This window comes from Alosa sapidissima, chromosome 3, assembly GCF_018492685.1.
Source record: "Alosa sapidissima isolate fAloSap1 chromosome 3, fAloSap1.pri, whole genome shotgun sequence".
Taxonomy (NCBI): domain Eukaryota; kingdom Metazoa; phylum Chordata; class Actinopteri; order Clupeiformes; family Clupeidae; genus Alosa; species Alosa sapidissima.
Genome location: NC_055959.1, coordinates 36,642,145 through 36,661,711, shown reverse-complemented (window position 1 = coordinate 36,661,711; position 19,567 = coordinate 36,642,145). Strand labels below are relative to the sequence as shown.

General features: G+C 43.5%; 1 protein-coding gene across 5 annotated transcripts; it reads right to left on the bottom strand.

Annotated features, from left to right (window-relative positions):
- On the bottom strand, positions 1 to 18,901 carry LOC121704876 (somatostatin receptor type 2-like). 5 transcript variants are annotated; one of them, XM_042085409.1, is made up of 4 exons: positions 18,738 to 18,901; positions 18,324 to 18,417; positions 11,276 to 12,039; positions 1 to 5,862 (listed from the first exon to the last, which is right to left on the bottom strand). In XM_042085409.1, exons 3-4 carry the CDS (start codon positions 11,987 to 11,989, stop codon positions 5,452 to 5,454), a joined length of 1,125 nt encoding a protein of 374 aa, XP_041941343.1. In that variant the 5' UTR covers positions 11,990 to 12,039; positions 18,324 to 18,417; positions 18,738 to 18,901; the 3' UTR covers positions 1 to 5,451. The 5 variants fall into 5 exon arrangements, with proteins under 5 accessions (XP_041941343.1, XP_041941345.1, XP_041941347.1 ...); XM_042085411.1 differs by lacking the exons at positions 18,324 to 18,417; positions 18,738 to 18,901 and adding an exon at positions 17,858 to 18,277; XM_042085413.1 differs by lacking the exons at positions 18,324 to 18,417; positions 18,738 to 18,901 and adding an exon at positions 17,904 to 17,917.
- Positions 18,902 to 19,567: the final 666 nt, after the last annotated feature.

The following is a 19,567-nucleotide window of genomic DNA, read 5'->3' as shown; positions in this document are numbered from 1 at the left end:
TGCACTTACATCTTTAATGAACAAACCAAACAATTAATCAGAAATGAGAGCACTGTCAAACAAGACTTTAAAAAGCCACCTTGTACAAAAGCACCAGCATGTGAGCAAACAGCAAGCTTAAGCTTCTAACACTGTTCCGGTCAAAAATGACCGATTTACTCATTCCCTGTACCATAAATATGGCATTTTTCATCAGATTGCCTCAAGATCTTATGATATCCTTCACAAAAGGCTTTTGAACACATAGAATTTATTTTGACTACTTTCTTTGAATTTTGAGTGATTTATTCAACGTAGAAACACTTTTTTTGTTTACGGTCAAAAATGACCGCCATAGGAAATTAATGGGAAAGAATATACACTTCATTCAGGAGATAAAATATATCTCCTTACACACACTCCTACAACTTACCACCAATGTTCCCACACACATGCATGCATGCACACACAAAAGCACACACACACACACACAAACAGACACACATACAGTACACACACACACACACTCAGTACATGTTGTCGGTTCATGTTGTCATGTTGCCACTTGTACATGTGAACCACCAATGTCTGCACAGGCATTCACGCACATACGTGAATAGGGGTGAACAGAAACACACCCACCCACACACCCATAAACAGACACACACACATGTACACCCACTCACACACGCATAACACACACACACACACACACACAGTTCATGTTGTCATGTTGCCACTTGTGCATGTGAACCACCAATGTTCGCACACACAGAAACACACACACCCCCCCCACACACACACACACACACAGACACATACTGTACATGCACACACACACAGTTCATGTTGCCACATGTGCAGGAAAACCACCAATGTTTGCACACACATGGAAACACCCACACACACAAACAGACACACACACACACACACACTCTCTCTTTCTCTCTCACACACACACACAGTTCATGTTGCCACTGTGCATGTGAACCACAGTGTCCGCACACATTCACGTACATACAGAAACACACACAAACACACGTGATGTTAATGTTCTAATAATCTGTTTACAAAAATGTTCTATTAAATAATACTTTTTGTCATGGTATTGGTATTTAAGAGCAGTTAAAACTGTTCAGTCAAATTTGACCACGAACAGAAAATTAAGGGGGATAGCAACGAACAGTGTTTAAAGGTTAAACTATCAGCAATTTACTGCATTTATCGCTGTGTGGAGCAGGTGAGGCAAAACAACGTGAGGATGAGCCTGACCGGCCATATCTCTGGGGAATAGGAGAACGTGCTCAGCTGTTCTGAAGAAAGGCCCTGGAGCCCGTCATGATGATCTGCACAGCCATCACTGGAGATCTGTAGTGTCGCAGTTAGTCACACTGATTTTAGCGGTTAACACAGACGGCTTTTCGCTTCAATAAAGGACTCGAATGACTGCAATTCACAAAGCTGAATGAAACTGATCCGAACAGTAAGAGCGAGCAAAAAATTGTACAACCACTCATTGTCTTCCCAGGTGTAGAGGCAGATTTACAAATGCACCACATAAACAAAGGGATGAAAACATAAGAGTTGTGATAAGGAGTGGAAGAGCTATGAGCACGGCCTGTTCTGTAGCCTTTGCTCCCCTCTGGAAAGTAACTTGTTTTGACTGGGAAGCAAGGAGCTTTGAATTAAATACTTATGAAGAAGTTGTGTTTTGAAAATAGGATCTTAAAGCAGTCTGTGCATGAGGACTTAAGACATGAACTGTGTGTGTGTTTTGAAAAGAAATACTTTACTATATGGCATGATGACTCACAAACAATACTTCCTACGCAGAAAAAAAGAAAATGTCAGCCTGGGGGACTGAAATGGTGCGTCTGTTCATGGACATAAGCCTATTCATATACATGCAGACAAGCTCTCAGCATTTGATACAGCCAGACCAACACATGAAAGCTCTACTCAATGAAGGCACATTAGAGGGAAGTGTGTTTGTGTACATGTGTGAGATTGTGTTTGTCTACGTGTGTGTGTTGTGGAGGGAGTCTGTGGTAAGTAGGAGTGTGGCTGCCATACAGGCGCACACACACACTCTAGCCCTTCTCAAATTACCAGTGAGAAAGAGAAGATATAACAAGCACACACACACATTCTGTCATGCACACTTCTGAAGGCTTGTCATTGCATGGACAACAGTCTCACTCTCAAACACGCACACACACACACCCTTAATCAACTACTCTTTTTACACAATCGTGGAAAGGATCACTGGTCATGGCCACTGTGTAATGGTTGCACTGACCTTGGTGAATGAAGACCCATGCACACACACACACACACACACACACACCCTGCTGTGCCATTTCACCTACATACCCCTGCTGTAGTGACTCCTCTGAGGGTTGGCAATGTTTGCCCCGAAGGTTATCTAAACAGAGCACTGTCCACACGTAGGAGCAGGCCGGCCGGCCCCAGTCCTCTGTGTCAGAGCCAGAGCCAGGATTCACTGGCGAAGGGTTTACTGTCAAAGTCCCAGACATCCTAAAATCCCAGTCTTAACGGGGCTTCATCCAGCAGTGAATCTAGTCTTTGAGTCGTGGATTTTGTGGTATGTAAATATACCCATTACAAATAAACATCTCTCACTGGACACAGTAGAATGATGGTAAGGGAGAAAAGGATGTGCATCTATCACTTCACTCATACCTGTTCCCCTACACTGATTTATACTAATAACATCATAAATGTACAGCCTGTGTGTGGGGGGGGGGGGCATATGTAAACGTCAAAGCAATATGATTCTTGACCTCACACTGACAACCCCAAAGAACACCTGTCGCAGAACAAGTCCCTGACACATTCCAGAGCTGTCATTTCTAATGTGGAGTTACACCTCTTGGCATGTCTATGCTCCTGCCCCTTACAGTCTGTAAGGTGTCAGGGATGATACTACGAAGCCACAAACAGCTCAAGAGCCATTTATTTTAGCATGACCTACTTTACATCTCAACAGACAATGATACTAATAAATACTGTAAGTAAAACTGTTGTAAACAGCGGAGTCAACTTTCACGCAGACTTAAGACGTGGGTTATAGCGTCTGATGTGGGGTGGGGGGTGTGTGGAGAGACCGGTCATATGAACAGGTAAGGAGCCAGGGGAATGGTGAGGGCGAGGGCAGCTCTTCCAAATGGGCACACACAGGCTGGGGGATGGAGCCATGGCACACACAGGCTGGGTGATGGAGCCATGGCACACACAGGCACACACAGGCTGGGTGATGGAGCCATGGCACACACAGGCTGGGTGATGGAGCCATGGCACACACAGGCTGGGTGATGGAGCCATGGCACACACAGGCACACACAGGCTGGGTGATGGAGCCATGGCACACACACTCGGGTGAGGAGGCTAAACACAGAGAAGAGCAAATCCTCTGACATGGTCTGTACGGCAGTAATTCCATAGTAAATGTATAATTCCATAATACTATAGAGCAATTTAAATAACACATGCCCACATTCATGCAGGACATCACACACACACACACACACACCAACTCAAAACATGAACAGGGTTTACAAGCAAACAACATGTGTATACCGGTGTATACGTGGGTTACTGGCATCAGAAAAAAAAATGCTATACACAGAGAAATCTTCATTACTGCAACACAAAATACAACACCCACACAAATGAATACATTCAACTGGTTGGCCACAGACTCAAGACACCCTCAACACTGCCCACCACCAGACGTCAAAGGATGAACATCAAATCTCATTATGAACTTGACACTTAATAAAAGTCAGCCAATCAGTCAGACCAAACACTCCTCCGTGTGTGTTCGGTCTGCTTTGTCTGTTCCTCTGAATACAGAGAGTATCTGGGTTGGCAGGGCTGAATTGTCCACTTTCAGTCCAGTGTTTTAGGAACAGGGTCTGCTCTCCCATCCACCTCCCACACAGACACATCCCACTCCCAGACATCACTGGGCGTAGCTGCTTGCCCATTTTCTCCTGGTGGTGGTGGTGGGGGTGGGTGTGGGGCTCTAGTGTCTCTGGCTCTGGTATCTGTTAAAGACTGTTTCTGTGTGTCCAGAGTCCTCAGGGCTCACACGCTGCCCATCTGTAAGGGGTCGAGTGACGACGTACATTTCATCATCTCGGGGTGTACACACGGGTCAGGGTGGACGTCCGCCGTCCATACACCCTCCAATTGGTTTCGGACTTGCGTTCATATAGCCGCAAAAGCTACAAGAGCACCAACTGCACACAGTCACATACTCCACACAGACTAGAAATGACAATAAGAACACAATAACAACAAGGATGTGTCCATGGTGAGGGCAGACTAGAAATGACAATACAATAAGAACACTATAAAAACACAATAAGAACAAGGATGTGTCCGTGTCCAGGGTGTGGGCAGTTGTCCGTGTGTGTCCGTAAGCGAGTATATTGTGGACGCTGAGATGGAGAGAGGGGAGCGGAGTGCTGACCCATAGAGGGTCCAAGTGTTTCTGTCATGAATAACAACAGCCGTCTCTCTCTCTCTCACACACACAGACACACACACACGTGCACGCACATACGCATTTCTGTTGAAATGGAAGGTCTCTAGGGGCCAGCGACGTGTGAATGTGTTGCACTCTCATCTTTATGGAAATAAAATAGGGTCTCTAAAGGTTAGCGGTGCTAGATGTGTGTTTGTGTGTGTGAGAGAGTTTGGGTGTTTGTGTGTGTGTGTGTGAGAGAGAAAGAGAGAGTTAATGTGTGTGTGTGTTTGTTTGTGTGTGTGTTTGATTCAATGGTGTGTGTGTGTGTGTTTGTGTCTCATCTGTATGCTAATAAGAAGGCTGTCGGGGATTAGCGGAGGTGATCATGTGTGATCATGAGCCTCATCGTCCACCCTATGTAAAGGTCAACAGATCAGCGCGCATGCCATCGGCCCTTATGGAGAAAAAACAGACACATTACAGGCAGCCAGGGGGAGGGCCACCCATCTGGATAATGGATTTTACGTTATGTGCCTAATTTTTTCTCCTGATTTGTTTTTCTATGTGTGTGTATACCGGTGTGTGTGCCGACTGGTACGTCACTGTCCTATAATATATTTTTTACAGCATATGTTTCTGTGTGTGTGTGTGTCATATTTTGCCCTTGCTTGGTCTGTCAATCTCCTATAATGTGTATAAATATGTGTGTGTGTGTGTGTGTTCCAGAATCAGCCACTTAAGCCACCTGAAGATCCACAGTAACAAGCCCACCCCCAAGGAGGACCATCATACTCGACTCTGAGTGATGGTGTGTGTGTGTGTGTGTGTGTGTGTGTGTTTGTGTGTGTCTGTGTTTGTGTGTCTGTCTGTCAATCCATACTCGACTTCCGAGTGATCGCCGATGGTGTGACTGTGTGTGTGTGTGTGTGTGTGTGTTTGTGTGTGTGTGTGTGTGTGTGTGTGTGTGTGTGTCCCTCCTAGATGCTGGTCTGCAGGTCCCCGTTGAGCAGTGTGCCCTGGGTCTCTGTGGGGTCGTTCATCATGCGCGACTTGTCCTGCTGGCTGTTGCTGCGCTCTGCCTCCTCCAGCGGGCCGGCCCTCCGCAGGCACAGAACGTTCTGGAAGCTCTTCTTGAAGTTCTCCGACAGGAAGGCGTAGAGGATGGGGTTGGCGCAGGAGTTGGCGTAGCCCAGCACCACCACGCAGGCGAAGGTGTTGCGCAGCGCCGGCGTGCTGCTGATGCTCCCCGTCACCGACGTCACGTTGAACACGTAGAAGGGCAGCCAGCAGAAGACGAACACCGCCACCACGATGGACACCATGCGGGTCACCTTGCGCTCAGAGCGCTTCCTCTTGCTGGAGCCCACACGGATGCCCGAGGACTTCACCTGGACAGGGAATTAAAAACACATCTCCACATTATCAAGTCAGATGAAAGAAGCCTTCTATTTACAGATTATGATTTCCACATTATCAAGTCAGATGAAAGAAGCCTTCTATTTACAGATTATGATTTCCACATTATCAAGTTAGATGCAAAAGGCCTTCTATTTACAGATTAAGATTTCCACATTATTAAGATAGATAAAAAAAGTCCTTCTCTTTATAGATTAAAATGTCCACATGATCAAGTTAAATGAAAAGAGCCTTCTATTTATAGACCAACATTTATCACGATGCTAGACGAAGGAGGCCTGCTATATAAAGAGCAACATGGAGCCTTAAAATGTCCACATGATCAAGTTAAATGAAAAGAGCCTTCTATTTATAGACCAAGATTTATCACGATGCTAGACGAAGGAGGCCTGCTATATAAAGAGCAACATGGAGACTGGCCTGTGTACAAACATTGCTTTTTAAACACACACACAGAACAGACAGCCGAAGGGCCACAGGGAGCAATAATCTGAATTAAAAAAAAAGATTCTACATTCAAATGAGAAATTCAGATCTACACAGGAGTGGTGTTCAACCCCTATTAAAAAAAGATTCTACATTAAAATGAGAAATTCAGATCTACACAGGAGTGGTGTTCAACCCCTATTAAAAAAAAGATTCTACATTAAAATGAGAAATTCAGATACGCACAGGAGTGGTGTTCAACCCCTAGTGCTATAGTGGGCAATCAACAAGCAACCTTTGTGGGCCAAAAATATCACCAACTTGAGCAGCCTTCGAGAGCTTTTCACTGGTGTTATCAAGCAGGAAATTAATAATTAGTCCCATCTCAATGGATAACAATGGAGATCTTATTATCTCAGGGATCTTATCTCATACGGCCTGTCAACAGAAGACCCAATCAACACATTATTTATGCTCTTCAATTATGAATACAAAAGGTGAGTAGAACTGAATTTAACATCCTCAAGTGCAATGCGCATTCGATTAAATTCATATTGCTAGAAATCAAGGCATTTATATCGGTTCTTCAAAATTATGAACAGGCATTTCGAAAAGTGGTATAGAAAGACCAATAGCAATGCCATTCCTCAGTGCAATGGCTTGGCTAACTGAAATTACACATCAATTCCATCACAAGCACTGTAGTGATTCAGTCCTCGCAAATATACTTGCAGGATATATAAAATCAGTGCCATCACACTTAAGCTCATTACTTAGCAGTCTTTTCTGAAAACACAGCTGACAGATAGATCATGCTCTAAAAATAAGACTTTGTCCTCACGACAACATCCCCACCCACGTATTAAAGCACACCAGATGAATGTCCTGGACATTACATTATGACTACATGGCAAGAGAACACACCAGATGAATGTCCTGGACATCACATTATCACTACATGGCAATAGACCATCTGAACACCTTTTCCCACTTATCTACTTAATCATTAATATCTGCCTCATGCTAATACTTGGCTATAGGGCTGCACGATTATGGCCAAAATGATAATCACGATTATTTTGACCAATATTGAGATCACGATTATTTATCACGATTATTTATTAATTTTAGTGACAAAAATATTTTTTTCCCTAAACATATTGGACTTGCTATCTGGCTCATCCAAATTCTTCCCTTCACATTTACTCCCCTACATTACTGCAAATATAGACTTGACTGTGACTTCCAAACCAATTTTTTGTGCATGCTACTTTGTTAATATTTGGGGAAACGTTAACGGCCCACCGGGAATCCTCCCAATGCTCCCCATTAGCCAGTTAAGCTCTGCTTCTTGTTCCTAAGTTTAATCGCTTAGTCCAGGGGTTTCCAAACTTGAAAATTGGCCGGCGGGCCACACACTAATAATAATAATAATAATAATAATAATAATAATAATAATAATAACATTTTGTAGTTCCCAAATGGAGTAGGATAACATAGTTAGATCTGCTGCTATGGAGATACTATCTATCTCGATGTAACAAGCTGTTTTGACATTGACATTGTAAACGTTGTCTAAGAAGAGTGTAAAGCAGTTTGCAGTAGCCTAAAGTTGACCACAACGTCGTCTATCGCTGAAAAGAAATAGCGAGCAGCCTATGATAAACTAATAAATGCTCGGCGGGCCGGATTAAAGTGAGTGGCGGGCCGCAGTTTGGACACCCCTGGTATAGTCATTCGTTAAAATGTAAACCACTGACGTGTAGGCTACATTTTCATTATTGTTCACTCGTTTTGCGTAGGCTGTGTCTTGAAACGCATATGCATAGTAGGTTGCTACGGAACCCTAGAGGGGTCATCGCAAAATGTTTTGCATGTTGAGAGAATGTGCGCTCGTTTTACTAAATCGTACGCTCCTTTTACTAAATTGTGCGCTCGGTTTACTAAATCGTGTGCACAATTTACTATATTGTGCTCTCGTTTTACTATAGTGAGCTCATTTTACTAAATTGAGCTCTCATTTTAAGCAAAGTAATACTGGGCTACTGTACATAGCCTGAGAAGCTGAGCATCTCCCGTCTCCCGTTTCATAGTCCGTATCAAAGCTTACCTCGTTGTGTGCATCATTGGTGTGCGGGTGGGTTATATGGTGAGGCCCATCGGGCGCTAGAGGGAACCTTATTGTATTGGGTGGGTATTAGGCTACTACTAATACGCAGTAGCCTATTTTTAGCCTACCAACAGTACAGTACTACGTGTTGGGGATAAGCTCTTGGCCTTCTGCTGCGCCACACATACCACACATCTGATTTTTGATCGTCGTTTTTTGTATAATCTAACTAGCCTACTAATAGTTAACATAATGCTATTAGTCCACAGTGCATCCAAACTGAGCTAGCAGTGCAGGGAACAGCTGTCATTGGTAGGCTGTATGCAGGCACATGGTCAGACAGGTTTAAGGAGCGCTTGATTTGTTTTGTAGCGGAGTGTTCTATGGGTTGCCAGGTTGGTTCTATGGATAGAGCACGCATTTTTAATATCGCTCGATCACGCAAATTTGATCATGGGAAGCCAAAATCGTGATCGTGATTAAAATTCGATTAATTGTGCAGCCCTACTTGGCTATAAAGGTAATCTATTTTATCTCTAAAAGGTAAGGTTGACTGATATTTAGCAGACACTTTTAATCCAAAGTGACACATTCTTATAATTTTTAGTGCTTTTGTGGTTTTATCTCATTAGCAACTTTTCTTTAAATTGATGGCACTTTTATGTTTCTTGCAGCCAATTATTTTTTAGTATTGGCTGTTATACTCTTGTGGCATCTGATGACTTCCTGTTTCTGCAGATATTATTGCCATCTACAGTACGGTCATAACTATCACAATTAGAATCTCTGCGACGTTTCCCAGCATACCCGGCAGAAGCAGTGACATCACCAGCCCAATCCTTTCTTCCAGTTCTCTTTACAGCAGAACAGGCGTGAGTGGGCTACTGCCAGACACCAGTCTCAAACAGACATCGCAGACGTCAACGGGGCAACTGTGGCCTACTGGTTAGGGCTTCGTGCTTGTAACTGAAGGGTTGCCGGTTCGATCCCTGATCAGTAGGAAAAATGTGGGCGGGGGAAGTGGTCATCCACGGCTGAAGTGCCCTTGAGCAAGGCACCTAACCCAGGGCTCTACAGTGCGCCCATTTCACTCGCACATGCGAGTAAAAATGATGGCGTGCGAGTGCAAAAAAATATTTAGGCGCACTGGTGCGAATGACTTCTAACCATGTTAATGTTTGTCTACAAAATAGACCGCAACATCGAGAAACATTACTGGTGCAAACCATAGAATCACGTCGCGAATGCAGCATAAAAACTACACCTCCCATCAACGTTAGCAGTTTCGCGTTGTGACTCGCTAGTAGTCGCTTCTATCAAATCCAAGAGCGCACAGAAAAAGCGGAAAGTTAAACTAGCCAGCCAAGATGCAAAGATTGAAGAAATTAGTTCTTCTATCCACCGAATTCATTGGATATAGGAGGAACAGGATGAGATTCTGAGAATGCAGTGAGAGAAGGAAAGGTAACCCAACATGCCTTTTAGCCCAGTTGACGTATTGGCTGCAATATGCAAAATATAGCTGTAGCGAACCGGCACAAAAGTAGCCTCCCGTAATACTCCCATTTTATTCAAAGGTAGAACGCTACTGACAACTCCAGGCTTCAACACATTCTTGTTTGTTTAAACTGAATACAAGCTGAAGTGCAAAACGAAAGTAGGCCTAACGTTTGCCTAACTGCCCCCATCAATGCAGATATTTCAAATAAAAAATAAAAGTATAAAAAAAATATATATCCTTGATTAGACTATGTTGGGTTTTGTGGAAGAGCAAATGGACTGTTTTAGTAGTAGTATTCAGTATGCAGTCAGATAGGTCACCATAGGCATATTTGGATTAGCTACAGATGGATTCACAAATAAATAAATTAGCCTACATTTGGCAGGATACTTGATATACAGGCTGAATGCAAATATGGCAATATATTATATTATTTTACATTAACAAAATGTAGGAAAAAAGAACAGACTGAAAATAAAGTAGGTTTAAAATCCTGTTCCTGTAGCCAAATGTTGTCAGTCATTCTTAATCTTCACAATTGGTGCACTGGCATGTTTAACTGTTAGCTGCAGTGTAATGTTAGATTATGTGTAAGTTAAGTACAGAACTGACTGTGCGCCCAAATTTTTGTCTGTGCTCCTACATTTTTTAACTTGGGCGCACAAGTGCTCCTGGAAAAAAATGTTAGTGTAGAGCCCTGTAACCCCTCACTGCTCCCCGAGCGCCGCTGTAGCAGGCAGCTCACTGCGTCAGGCTTAGTGTGTGCTTCACCTCACTGTTTGTATTGAGGTTTGTACCTGATTTTACATTTACAAACACTGGGATGTTCACCCAGATAGCGTCAGTGGGCTACTGCCAGAGGCCAGTCTCAAACACTGGGATATTCGCCCAGATAGCAGAGATTGCTATAATGTGTGTAAGAGCAATGCAAGGGACAGGGTCAGGTCTGGCCAGTTCATTAACAGACTGAACAACTGAACTGGATTTACTCTGTGAGCCTTTAATCTGGGCAAATCTGTAAATTCTTGAACTAAAAGATCAAATCTTGCCTTCTGGATATTCTCCTAATCCTCCACATCTATGTGTTGCTAGGGTGTCACTTTCAGCCCAAACTAAATTCCTTGTGTGCACTCACTTGGTCAAATAAACCTTCATCATCATCATCATGGATCATGATTATCAGTGTACAGTAAGTAACAGCATTTCTAAGGTAATGTGAACGTGCTTGGTGGTCACCGATGAGCAGGATCATGATTATCAGTGTAAGTAACAGCGTTTCTAAGGTAATGTGAACGTGCTTGGTGGATCAGGATCATGAAGAGCGTTTCTAAGGTAATGTGAAGGTCACCTTGATGATGATGAGCAGGTAGCAGAGGCAGATGACCAGCAGGGGCAGGAAGAAGCCCAGCAGGAACGTGTAGAACATGAAGGCCGTGTAGTATGCCTCCTGCGGCTCGGGCCACACGATGCTGCAGAACTTGCCGTCCCGGTTGCTGATCAGGCCGCTGTAGATGATGATGGGCAGGTTGACCAGCAGCGACACCACCCACACGGCCAGGTTGATGGTCTTGGCCACGCGCGGCTTGCGCCACCTGGTGGACTTGATGGGGTGCACCACGGCCAGGTAGCGGTCGATGCTCATGACGGTCAGGCAGAAGATGCTGGTGAACTGGTTGAACGAGTCCACGGTCATCACCACGCGGCACATCGCCAGGCCGAAGGGCCAGTTGACCAGCGCCAGCTGCAGGGCGATGAACGGCAGGCCCAGCATGAAAAGCACATCGGCCACCGCCAGGTTCAGGATGTAGATGTTGGTGACCGTCTTCATCTTGGCGTAGCGCAGGATGACGTAGATGACCAGCGTGTTGCCGCACAGGCCCACGGCGCACACCACGAAGTAGAGGATGGTGATGACCACGGTGCTGGTGCGCTGGAAGTCCGTGTCGGTGTCGTTGTGCGCGCCCGTCTGCGACTCGTTGGTCATTGGCAGGAAGCCGCTGTCGTACAGGACCGGCTCGCTGAGGTTGGGCGGGGGGGACAGGAGCAGCCAACTGTCCTCCATGATGTCACACTGAGGTCACTTCCTGAACAGACTCTTGAGCGGCGTCATGCCTGGCAACAAGAATATGAATGCATATGTCACAATAAAGGCAGGAATGTACGTCATAATAAGAGCATAAATGTATATGTCCCAACAAGGGTATAAGTGCATAGGGCACAATAAGAGCAAGAATGTCACTATAAGGGCATGAATGTATAAGTCACAACAGCTACAACATTGCATGTTTTCTGTAGGCATTTGATGCAACCAATTAAATAGACAATAGAGGTGGGGAGAAATGACAGCTGCCTGTTTTGTGACGTCAGCCTATCTGTCAGAACTGGTAGTGTCATCAGGTGCAAACAGATCAAGGGCCCGATCTTGGCCATCAGAAACGGATGGTCAGAAACGCAAAGCTTAAGGGCGTGTCCGGTCCACCTTTGGCGTGATTTTGTGACCAGACGTCGGGCGCATTGTTCAAAAGGGTTGTTCTTCTGTTTCTTAGTCAGTCATGGGTGTGTTTTGGGCGTAACATTCTTTCAACCAATGAGAGTGACATCTGTCATTCCCTTTAACAGCAAGCAGCGCATCAGTATTTTGACAGCCAGCGGTGGATTTGAAGGAATCTTTTTGCAAGCTTGCTTTACTAAAATCTGTTTTTACTAAAACCTGTGTGTGACTAGCAGAGTATACTTGCTTTACTAAAACCTGTTTGTGACTAGCAGAGTATACTTGCTTTACTAAAACCTGTTTGTGACTAGCAGAGTATACTTGCTTTACTAAAACCTGTTTGTGACTAGCAGAGTATAGCCTACATGCATCTGCACTCGCCTATTATTTGAACTCATAGGCAAAGTAAAGCTAACTTCATCGTGGACTCATAGTCAACGACAAAATCAAAAACATAGCCTGAAAACACAACAACACTTACCCCAATGTCACCAATTCTGAGATAACCTTGAAACTTTATATAATAACTGAATATGAAACGTTATAATAATTGAATATGACTGAAATAGTTGTATTCTGCCATTTGGCTCATAAAAACCTGTACATTTGTTTTGTTTATTGTGATGTGGAAGGAAAGTGTGCAGTTTTCTGCTCAGCCACTGGGTGAACGCCAGGCTGTTAGAACAGCATTATGAGCTAGACTGCTGCTTTTGACATTGTGCTACAGTATAAAAACATTAGAACAGCATTATGAGCTAGACTGCTGCTTTTGACATTGTGCTATAAAAACATTAGAACAGCATTATGAGCTAGACTGCTGCTTTTGACATTGTGCTATAAAAACATTAGAACAGCATTATGAGCTAGACTGCTGCTTTTGACATTGTGCTATAAAAACATTAGAACAGCATTATGAGCTAGACTGCTGCTTTTGACATTGTGCTATAAAAACATTAGAACAGCATTATGAGCTAGATTGCTGCTTTTGACATTGTGCTATAAAAACATTAGAACAACATTATGAGCTAGACTGCTGCTTTTGACATTGTGCTATAAAAACATTAGAACAGCATTATGAGCTAGACTGCTGCTTTTGACATTGTGCTATAAAAACATTAGAACAGCATTATGAGCTAGACTGCTGCTTTTGACATTGTGCTATAAAAACATTAGAACAGCATTATGAGCTAGACTGCTGCTTTTGACATTGTGCTATAAAAACATTAGAACAGCATTATGAGCTAGACTGCTGCTTTTGACATTGTGCTATAAAAAACATTAGAACAGCATTATGAGCTAGACTGCTGCTTTTGACATTGTGCTACAGTATAAAAACATTAGAACAGCATTATGAGCTAGACTGCTGCTTTTGACATTGTGCTATAAAAACATTAGAACAGCATTATGAGCTAGACTGCTGCTTTTGACATTGTGCTATAAAAACATTAGGTGAGGCAGGTCAAACAGGTTGTATCCGTGTTCTTATTTTTGACCGTTAAAAACCAAAAGACCAATGAACATATTATGGAACTAAAACATTACCAACAAATCAGATATAGGAATTGGGCCAAAATGCTGTGCAGTGCAACACAAAGAAGTGGTCACCCCAGAAGCTGGTACTGAGAGACATACATGAAAGGTTTATGGCTAGGGCTGAGCAAAGGTGTGCGTGTGCGGGTTTGTGTGTCTATGAGTGTGTGTGTGTGTGTGCGGGTTTGTGTGTCTATGCCTGTGTGTGTGTGTGCAACTGTGCATGTGTTTGTGCGTGTGTGTGCGAGTCTGTGTTTGTGTGTACGTGTCTGTGTGTGTGTGTGTGTGTCCGACACTGTGAGTATGAGTGTGAGACAGGACATGAATCAGCTCTGAGGGTGGTGAACGACACAGACACAGGCATGAGAGGAGAGACAAGGGCCTGCCAGCTGCTGTCTGTTTGGCGGCTGCTGGATGAATGCGACGAAAAAGTCTGAGGAGAGAGAAACAAAGTGAACCGGGAGGGAGAGAGGGATGAGAGAGGGAGGAGGGAAGGAGAGGGGGATGAGGGAGGGAGGAGGGAGGGAGAGGGGGATGAGGGAGGGAGGAGGGAAGGAGATGGGGATGAGGGAGGGAGAGGGGGAAGGGGAGAGGAATGAGGGAGGGAGGAGGGAGGGAGGGAAGGAGAGGGGGATGAGGGAGGGAGAGAGCGAGGAGAGGGAGAAGAGCTGCTGATCAGACTCACAGAAGAACTGGGGGTATGTGTGTGCGACCTGCGTGTGTGTGTGTGTGTGTGTGTCAGATGGGAGTGCAAAGGAACAAAGCAGTCCCAGCTGAAAGAGGCAGGTGAGAAATCCGCATCAAGTGCAGGAAAGAGTTCAGATGCAAAACCCTCTAAATCTAAATCCACTTTCGTTTTAAATTAGCTTTTTTTATCAGGCTCCTATATGTTTTTGCCTAAAAATGAATATTTTAGACCAGGAAGCGAGTGGTATTTAGCAAGTCTTGAAGCAAAATTTTTTGTTCAATGTACGCTATGTGTGGAGAGCCTTGTTGTTTCATTTTCGATAGAAATGGCATTTAGAGGCTTTTACATCTGAACTGTTCATATATAGAAGCATGATTTGGCAGGTGAGGAATCCGAATGAGATTGAGTGCAGCAGGATTTGGCAGGTGAGGAATCCAAATCTGATGGAATGCAGGGATAGCCTACTGCATGGAGGGGCAGGATTTGGCAGGAGTGAAGAACTGCAGGAACTGAAGGGTTAAATGACAAATATGTGTCAAATGACACACATATTTGGTGTATGTACTTTTGACCTCATGGCACAGAGTGAGCTCTGTTACAATCTCTGTTCTCTGTTCTCAACCCTTGGGCCTTAGTCTAACTTTAATTTATGAGAGGGTGTGTTTCCAATCAATCAGTCCAACTTAAGTAATTGAAATAGAGGGCGTGAACAGCGCGTGGTGTCTGGGGCGGTGACGCAGGCATAAATATGAAAGCAACAGGTTTCATAATCTAATTCCCCACACCAAACGCGTTATTCACTCTATATTTATAAACGCAGGAAGCTCAGAACGCCCACAGTAAATATCAGCGGAGAGGTATTCAAATGGCGCATTAAAAATATGCAACCCATATTGATTAGGAGGACTGGCCTGGACTGGTTCCAATCGTCACCGGTCAGAGGGGCATTCTCGGGGCCCTTCATGAGCTTTGCCCATGGCATTCTCGTGACAAATGAGGGCGCGTTGAACATCACCGACCGTTGTCAAGTTTTTGTGTTAGGCGTAAAGTTCCGTCTGTTTCTCTGATGGAATATTGTTTTACATCATCTTCCTATCAATCATTAGGACACCAGCCTCCGACCGTGAGTCCGACCTGATATCGGGATCCTGCAGGCAATCTCTGCGTGTGCGTTGTCAGGTCCAAGCCTGCGGACAGGCTGGAGCATGCGGCTGGAGCTTGCGATAAGCGCACAGCGCAAACACTACATCAGAAAGCGACGTGTGCGCAAACACACCTACATCCGTTGAGGATTGTTTGTACTGTACAACAGCCGTTTATAAGTATGGATGCAACTGCATTGAGTCAGAGGGGGATTCTCTCCCAGTCTCATTAGATTTGTTTTCGTGGTTTCACCTGAAAAACTTCCAGAACAGTCGTAAGCAGACTTTCCCTAACCACAACATAATTTTTAATACAATTAACATTTTATAAATTAAAAACAACGAGTTGCTATAGGCTACATTGTTTTTTAGAGTTACAAAAAGGGATTCAACCCGTTGTTTAATTTGTTTTTAAAACCTCATGTTCAACACAAAGGCACATACTCGAGAACAAATAAATTAACAGCAAGATTCGTAGGCAGTAACTTAGGACTTAGGATAAATTAACCATTTATTTGAGTGTTTTCCTGAAATGTTTAACCTCTTCCTTCAACATCAATGGAAGGAACTGCAAATCTATCAGTCAACGGTCTCGACCCTTCTGTGTGTTCAATAGTATCTTACCTTATGGCTTGAAATGATTCCAATTCCGATATTTCCGTTATTCCAGTATTTGGGTTGTGCAATACACCTCTAACAGCAACAAGCGGGAGGATTCAGACCCTAAATCCATTACTAATCAACCATCTTCGCCGCCTTCATCTCAAACCTCAGTCTGTTACTGCTGCAATTTCTCATCTGCTTAAAAAACAGCCTAACAGGTTTTTTTCATCCGAGAATGATTTCACCTTCCAAGTGAATGACAAACTTTTTTATCCGTCGAATCCCATTTGTAGTGGTGCTCTTGTTACACACATCACAGAGTGACTGTGGCACCGATCTACAGACACAGACGATGGGGGCGAGACAGAAAGAGAGCGAGAGAGAGAGAGAGAGAGCGCGAGCGACAGAGAGACTCGTGTCTCTGATCATCACACAACCACACAACCACGCATACTTGCAGCATAAGCTACATTTCATCTCAACAGTTATCGATTTTGGTTAGGTATGGGGCGAAGGTCAACGTTTAAAATCTAACTTTCTGAATGAAATGGGGAGATGGAAACCAATAAAATGCAATTATTTATATGTAGGCCAAATACAGGTGGAATATCTTAATGGTATATGCAATCCTTGTTGCGCATGTGTTGTGCAAATGCTGTTATAATGATAATCATTGTGTTGGCTAACGTGAGTTCAAAGCGAGTGTTGTGAAACTTAGGCCCTGAGATGACAGAAGAGCGAAGCTCTTTCCCACAGTTGGTGATAGAAAATGACCTCGGCGAACCAGTTAACCCTTTCCAAACCAATGTGTCCGACGTGCGCGACATGCAGCCATTGACGTGAATGTTCAAACAATAGCAAAACAATATATTTAAATAGAGGGGCTTCTGTCTCGGACAAGAGTGGACAACAGTGAAGACAGATGAATTCAAAAGTTAGATTTCCTGCCAGATTTACCACCCAAGCTCACAAGCAGCCTCACTGTGTAATAGTAGGCCTATCACATAACATAGCCTGACGAAACCAAAATGTCGTTTTCTCCTGTCGAACTTTAAAACTCTATTATTAGCATCAGCTGTCCAATGTAACACAATGCATATGAATATAGACTACATTACTTGACTTCCATACACTGTTGCAACTCACCTTCAAACTCCTATCCCCTCCCACACCAGATGCTGTCTAGCATCCTCAATAGTTTGTTTTACAGAACAATGCAGGTATAAATTGGACCCCAGTGATCCTAGTCCTATTGCATTAGACTTAAGTGATGTTCCAATACATACAGTGTTCTTCATGTCATGTGTAGGTATATTGATACCATTTCCCCCAAAAAATGAAAAATGAAAAATACCCTATTCAACATGAAACTTCTGAATGTATACCGTTTAAACATTGGCACAGAAAATAATTTTGAGCCGTCATCCTACCTGCTTGTGTGTTAAAGTAGGTATCAATTTTAAGTCGTCATCCTACCTGATCGTGTGTTAAAGTAGGTATCAATTTTGAGCCATCCACTGACCTCTGCCTCAGCTATTCACTGAACGATCCCTGTCAACTGTCTTTGATTCAGGTATTATAGAGTCTGTCAGTGTGCGTCTCTGTTCCATCAGCAGAAAGGTGAGAACAAAGCCACGCCCTGTAAGTGCTGGAGACCGATTCTGCTGAGTCTTCGCCAGAGATGTGAGGGAGTTACATGATCCCAATTTTGGAACTGGAGCTTGGCATCTCAGAGACCGTTTGACAAGCTTCTCACCAGAGAGAATGGATCTCTTAACGCAGTTTCACCCTTTAAGTTGTTTCTTTTGTTACTTTTTAATAAAGCTTACTTGTTTAACCCCAATGCCAGCATTTTTGTTTGAAAGCAATGAGCAACAAAATTGTCTTTGATTCTACTCCATCTGATCAATTTCAAATAACTTTAATTACCCAGGGGACTTACCTTTCCTCGCGTTCCACTCTATGGATCTTTCCTTGAACTTGTTTCTCTTGCACAGGGACATGTCTATTCATCACAGACAGGGCTGTAGTGGAGGCTAAACACAAGTAAACACAGTTTATCCACAGTTTATCCACCTCTACAGAAATAGAGTTTATCCACCTCTTATTAGAGTTTATCCACCTCTCAAAACAGTTTATTCACCAACTGCAACTTCTAACATTCAAAAATCACACTGTATTATCCACATTCACAATATGTACACTCTAGGAACCATCTAATACCACTGGTATTGTTATAAACATTGGACTATAACCTCCACCATCATCAAACATGTTCTGAATGCCTTTTTAAAAAATCTGATATCGCATGGCCCAGTCCACCTTACCGTGATCACAGAATTCATAGTTTACCCACCTCTTATTTTACTACAACACCCCTGATCACAGACATTCTATTGTAGTCACAGCAAAGCTTGTGGGTTGCGCAGCCGTCTTGTAAGCAATAGCCAATAATTGGGTGACAGAGTGCATAAGTAAGGGAATAAGGATGGATTTGGCATGTCCTTGTCGACGTTCCCTAGGGCAGGGGAAACCCACTCGAGGTTGACTTCTTGTCCACATTGTGCACTACAGATCATAAAATACTAATAGAGCACTCTTGTTGTTTTTGGCTGATGCAGAAGTCAGGCAAAGGTTTCTCCCCAGCACAACACATGGGGTTTATGTCATGTCATGTGTCACTGACACACAGAAATAAGCACAGACACTTAGTTACACGCAATCCCTGGGAAAACACAGATAAACCTAAACAAAACTAACCCCCTCAAAAACTAACATCTGTTTTTTTTTTTTTTTACAATGGGGGGTCAGAGGCATTTTAAAACAAAATGACGTTTGGATGTTCAAAGAGCACTGTGGAAAATGGCAAAAACATGAAATTCCAGAACAAGGGTAGCCTTTTCCCAATTATATGTTTACGTGGCGCCGTTGCTGTTTACAGAGAGCATTTGGTCTAATTAACATGTTGTTATCCTTTGGAAATGTAGGACATGAAATTAAGAAACAAGAGATTTAATACTTGAAGAAGTGCTCAGTTATATAATTGCACAAGAAGTTCTCAAAATATGGAACCCGAACAAATGTTCAGGTAACCCTACCGTATGTCCAGTGAAATGTAAGAGTAAGGCTGCTTTTCAACACAACAGGCACCATCATATCAATTCTTAACAATATGGAACGCACCAT

Coding starts and splice junctions, on each gene's coding strand:
- LOC121704876 (XM_042085409.1), bottom strand. CDS start 11,989: ATGGAGGACAGTTGGCTGCTCCTGTCCCCCCCGCCCAACCTCAGCGAG. Junction 5,863..11,275: donor ACCTGCTCATCATCATCAAG/GTGACCTTCACA, acceptor TTCCCTGTCCAG/GTGAAGTCCTCGGGCATCCG.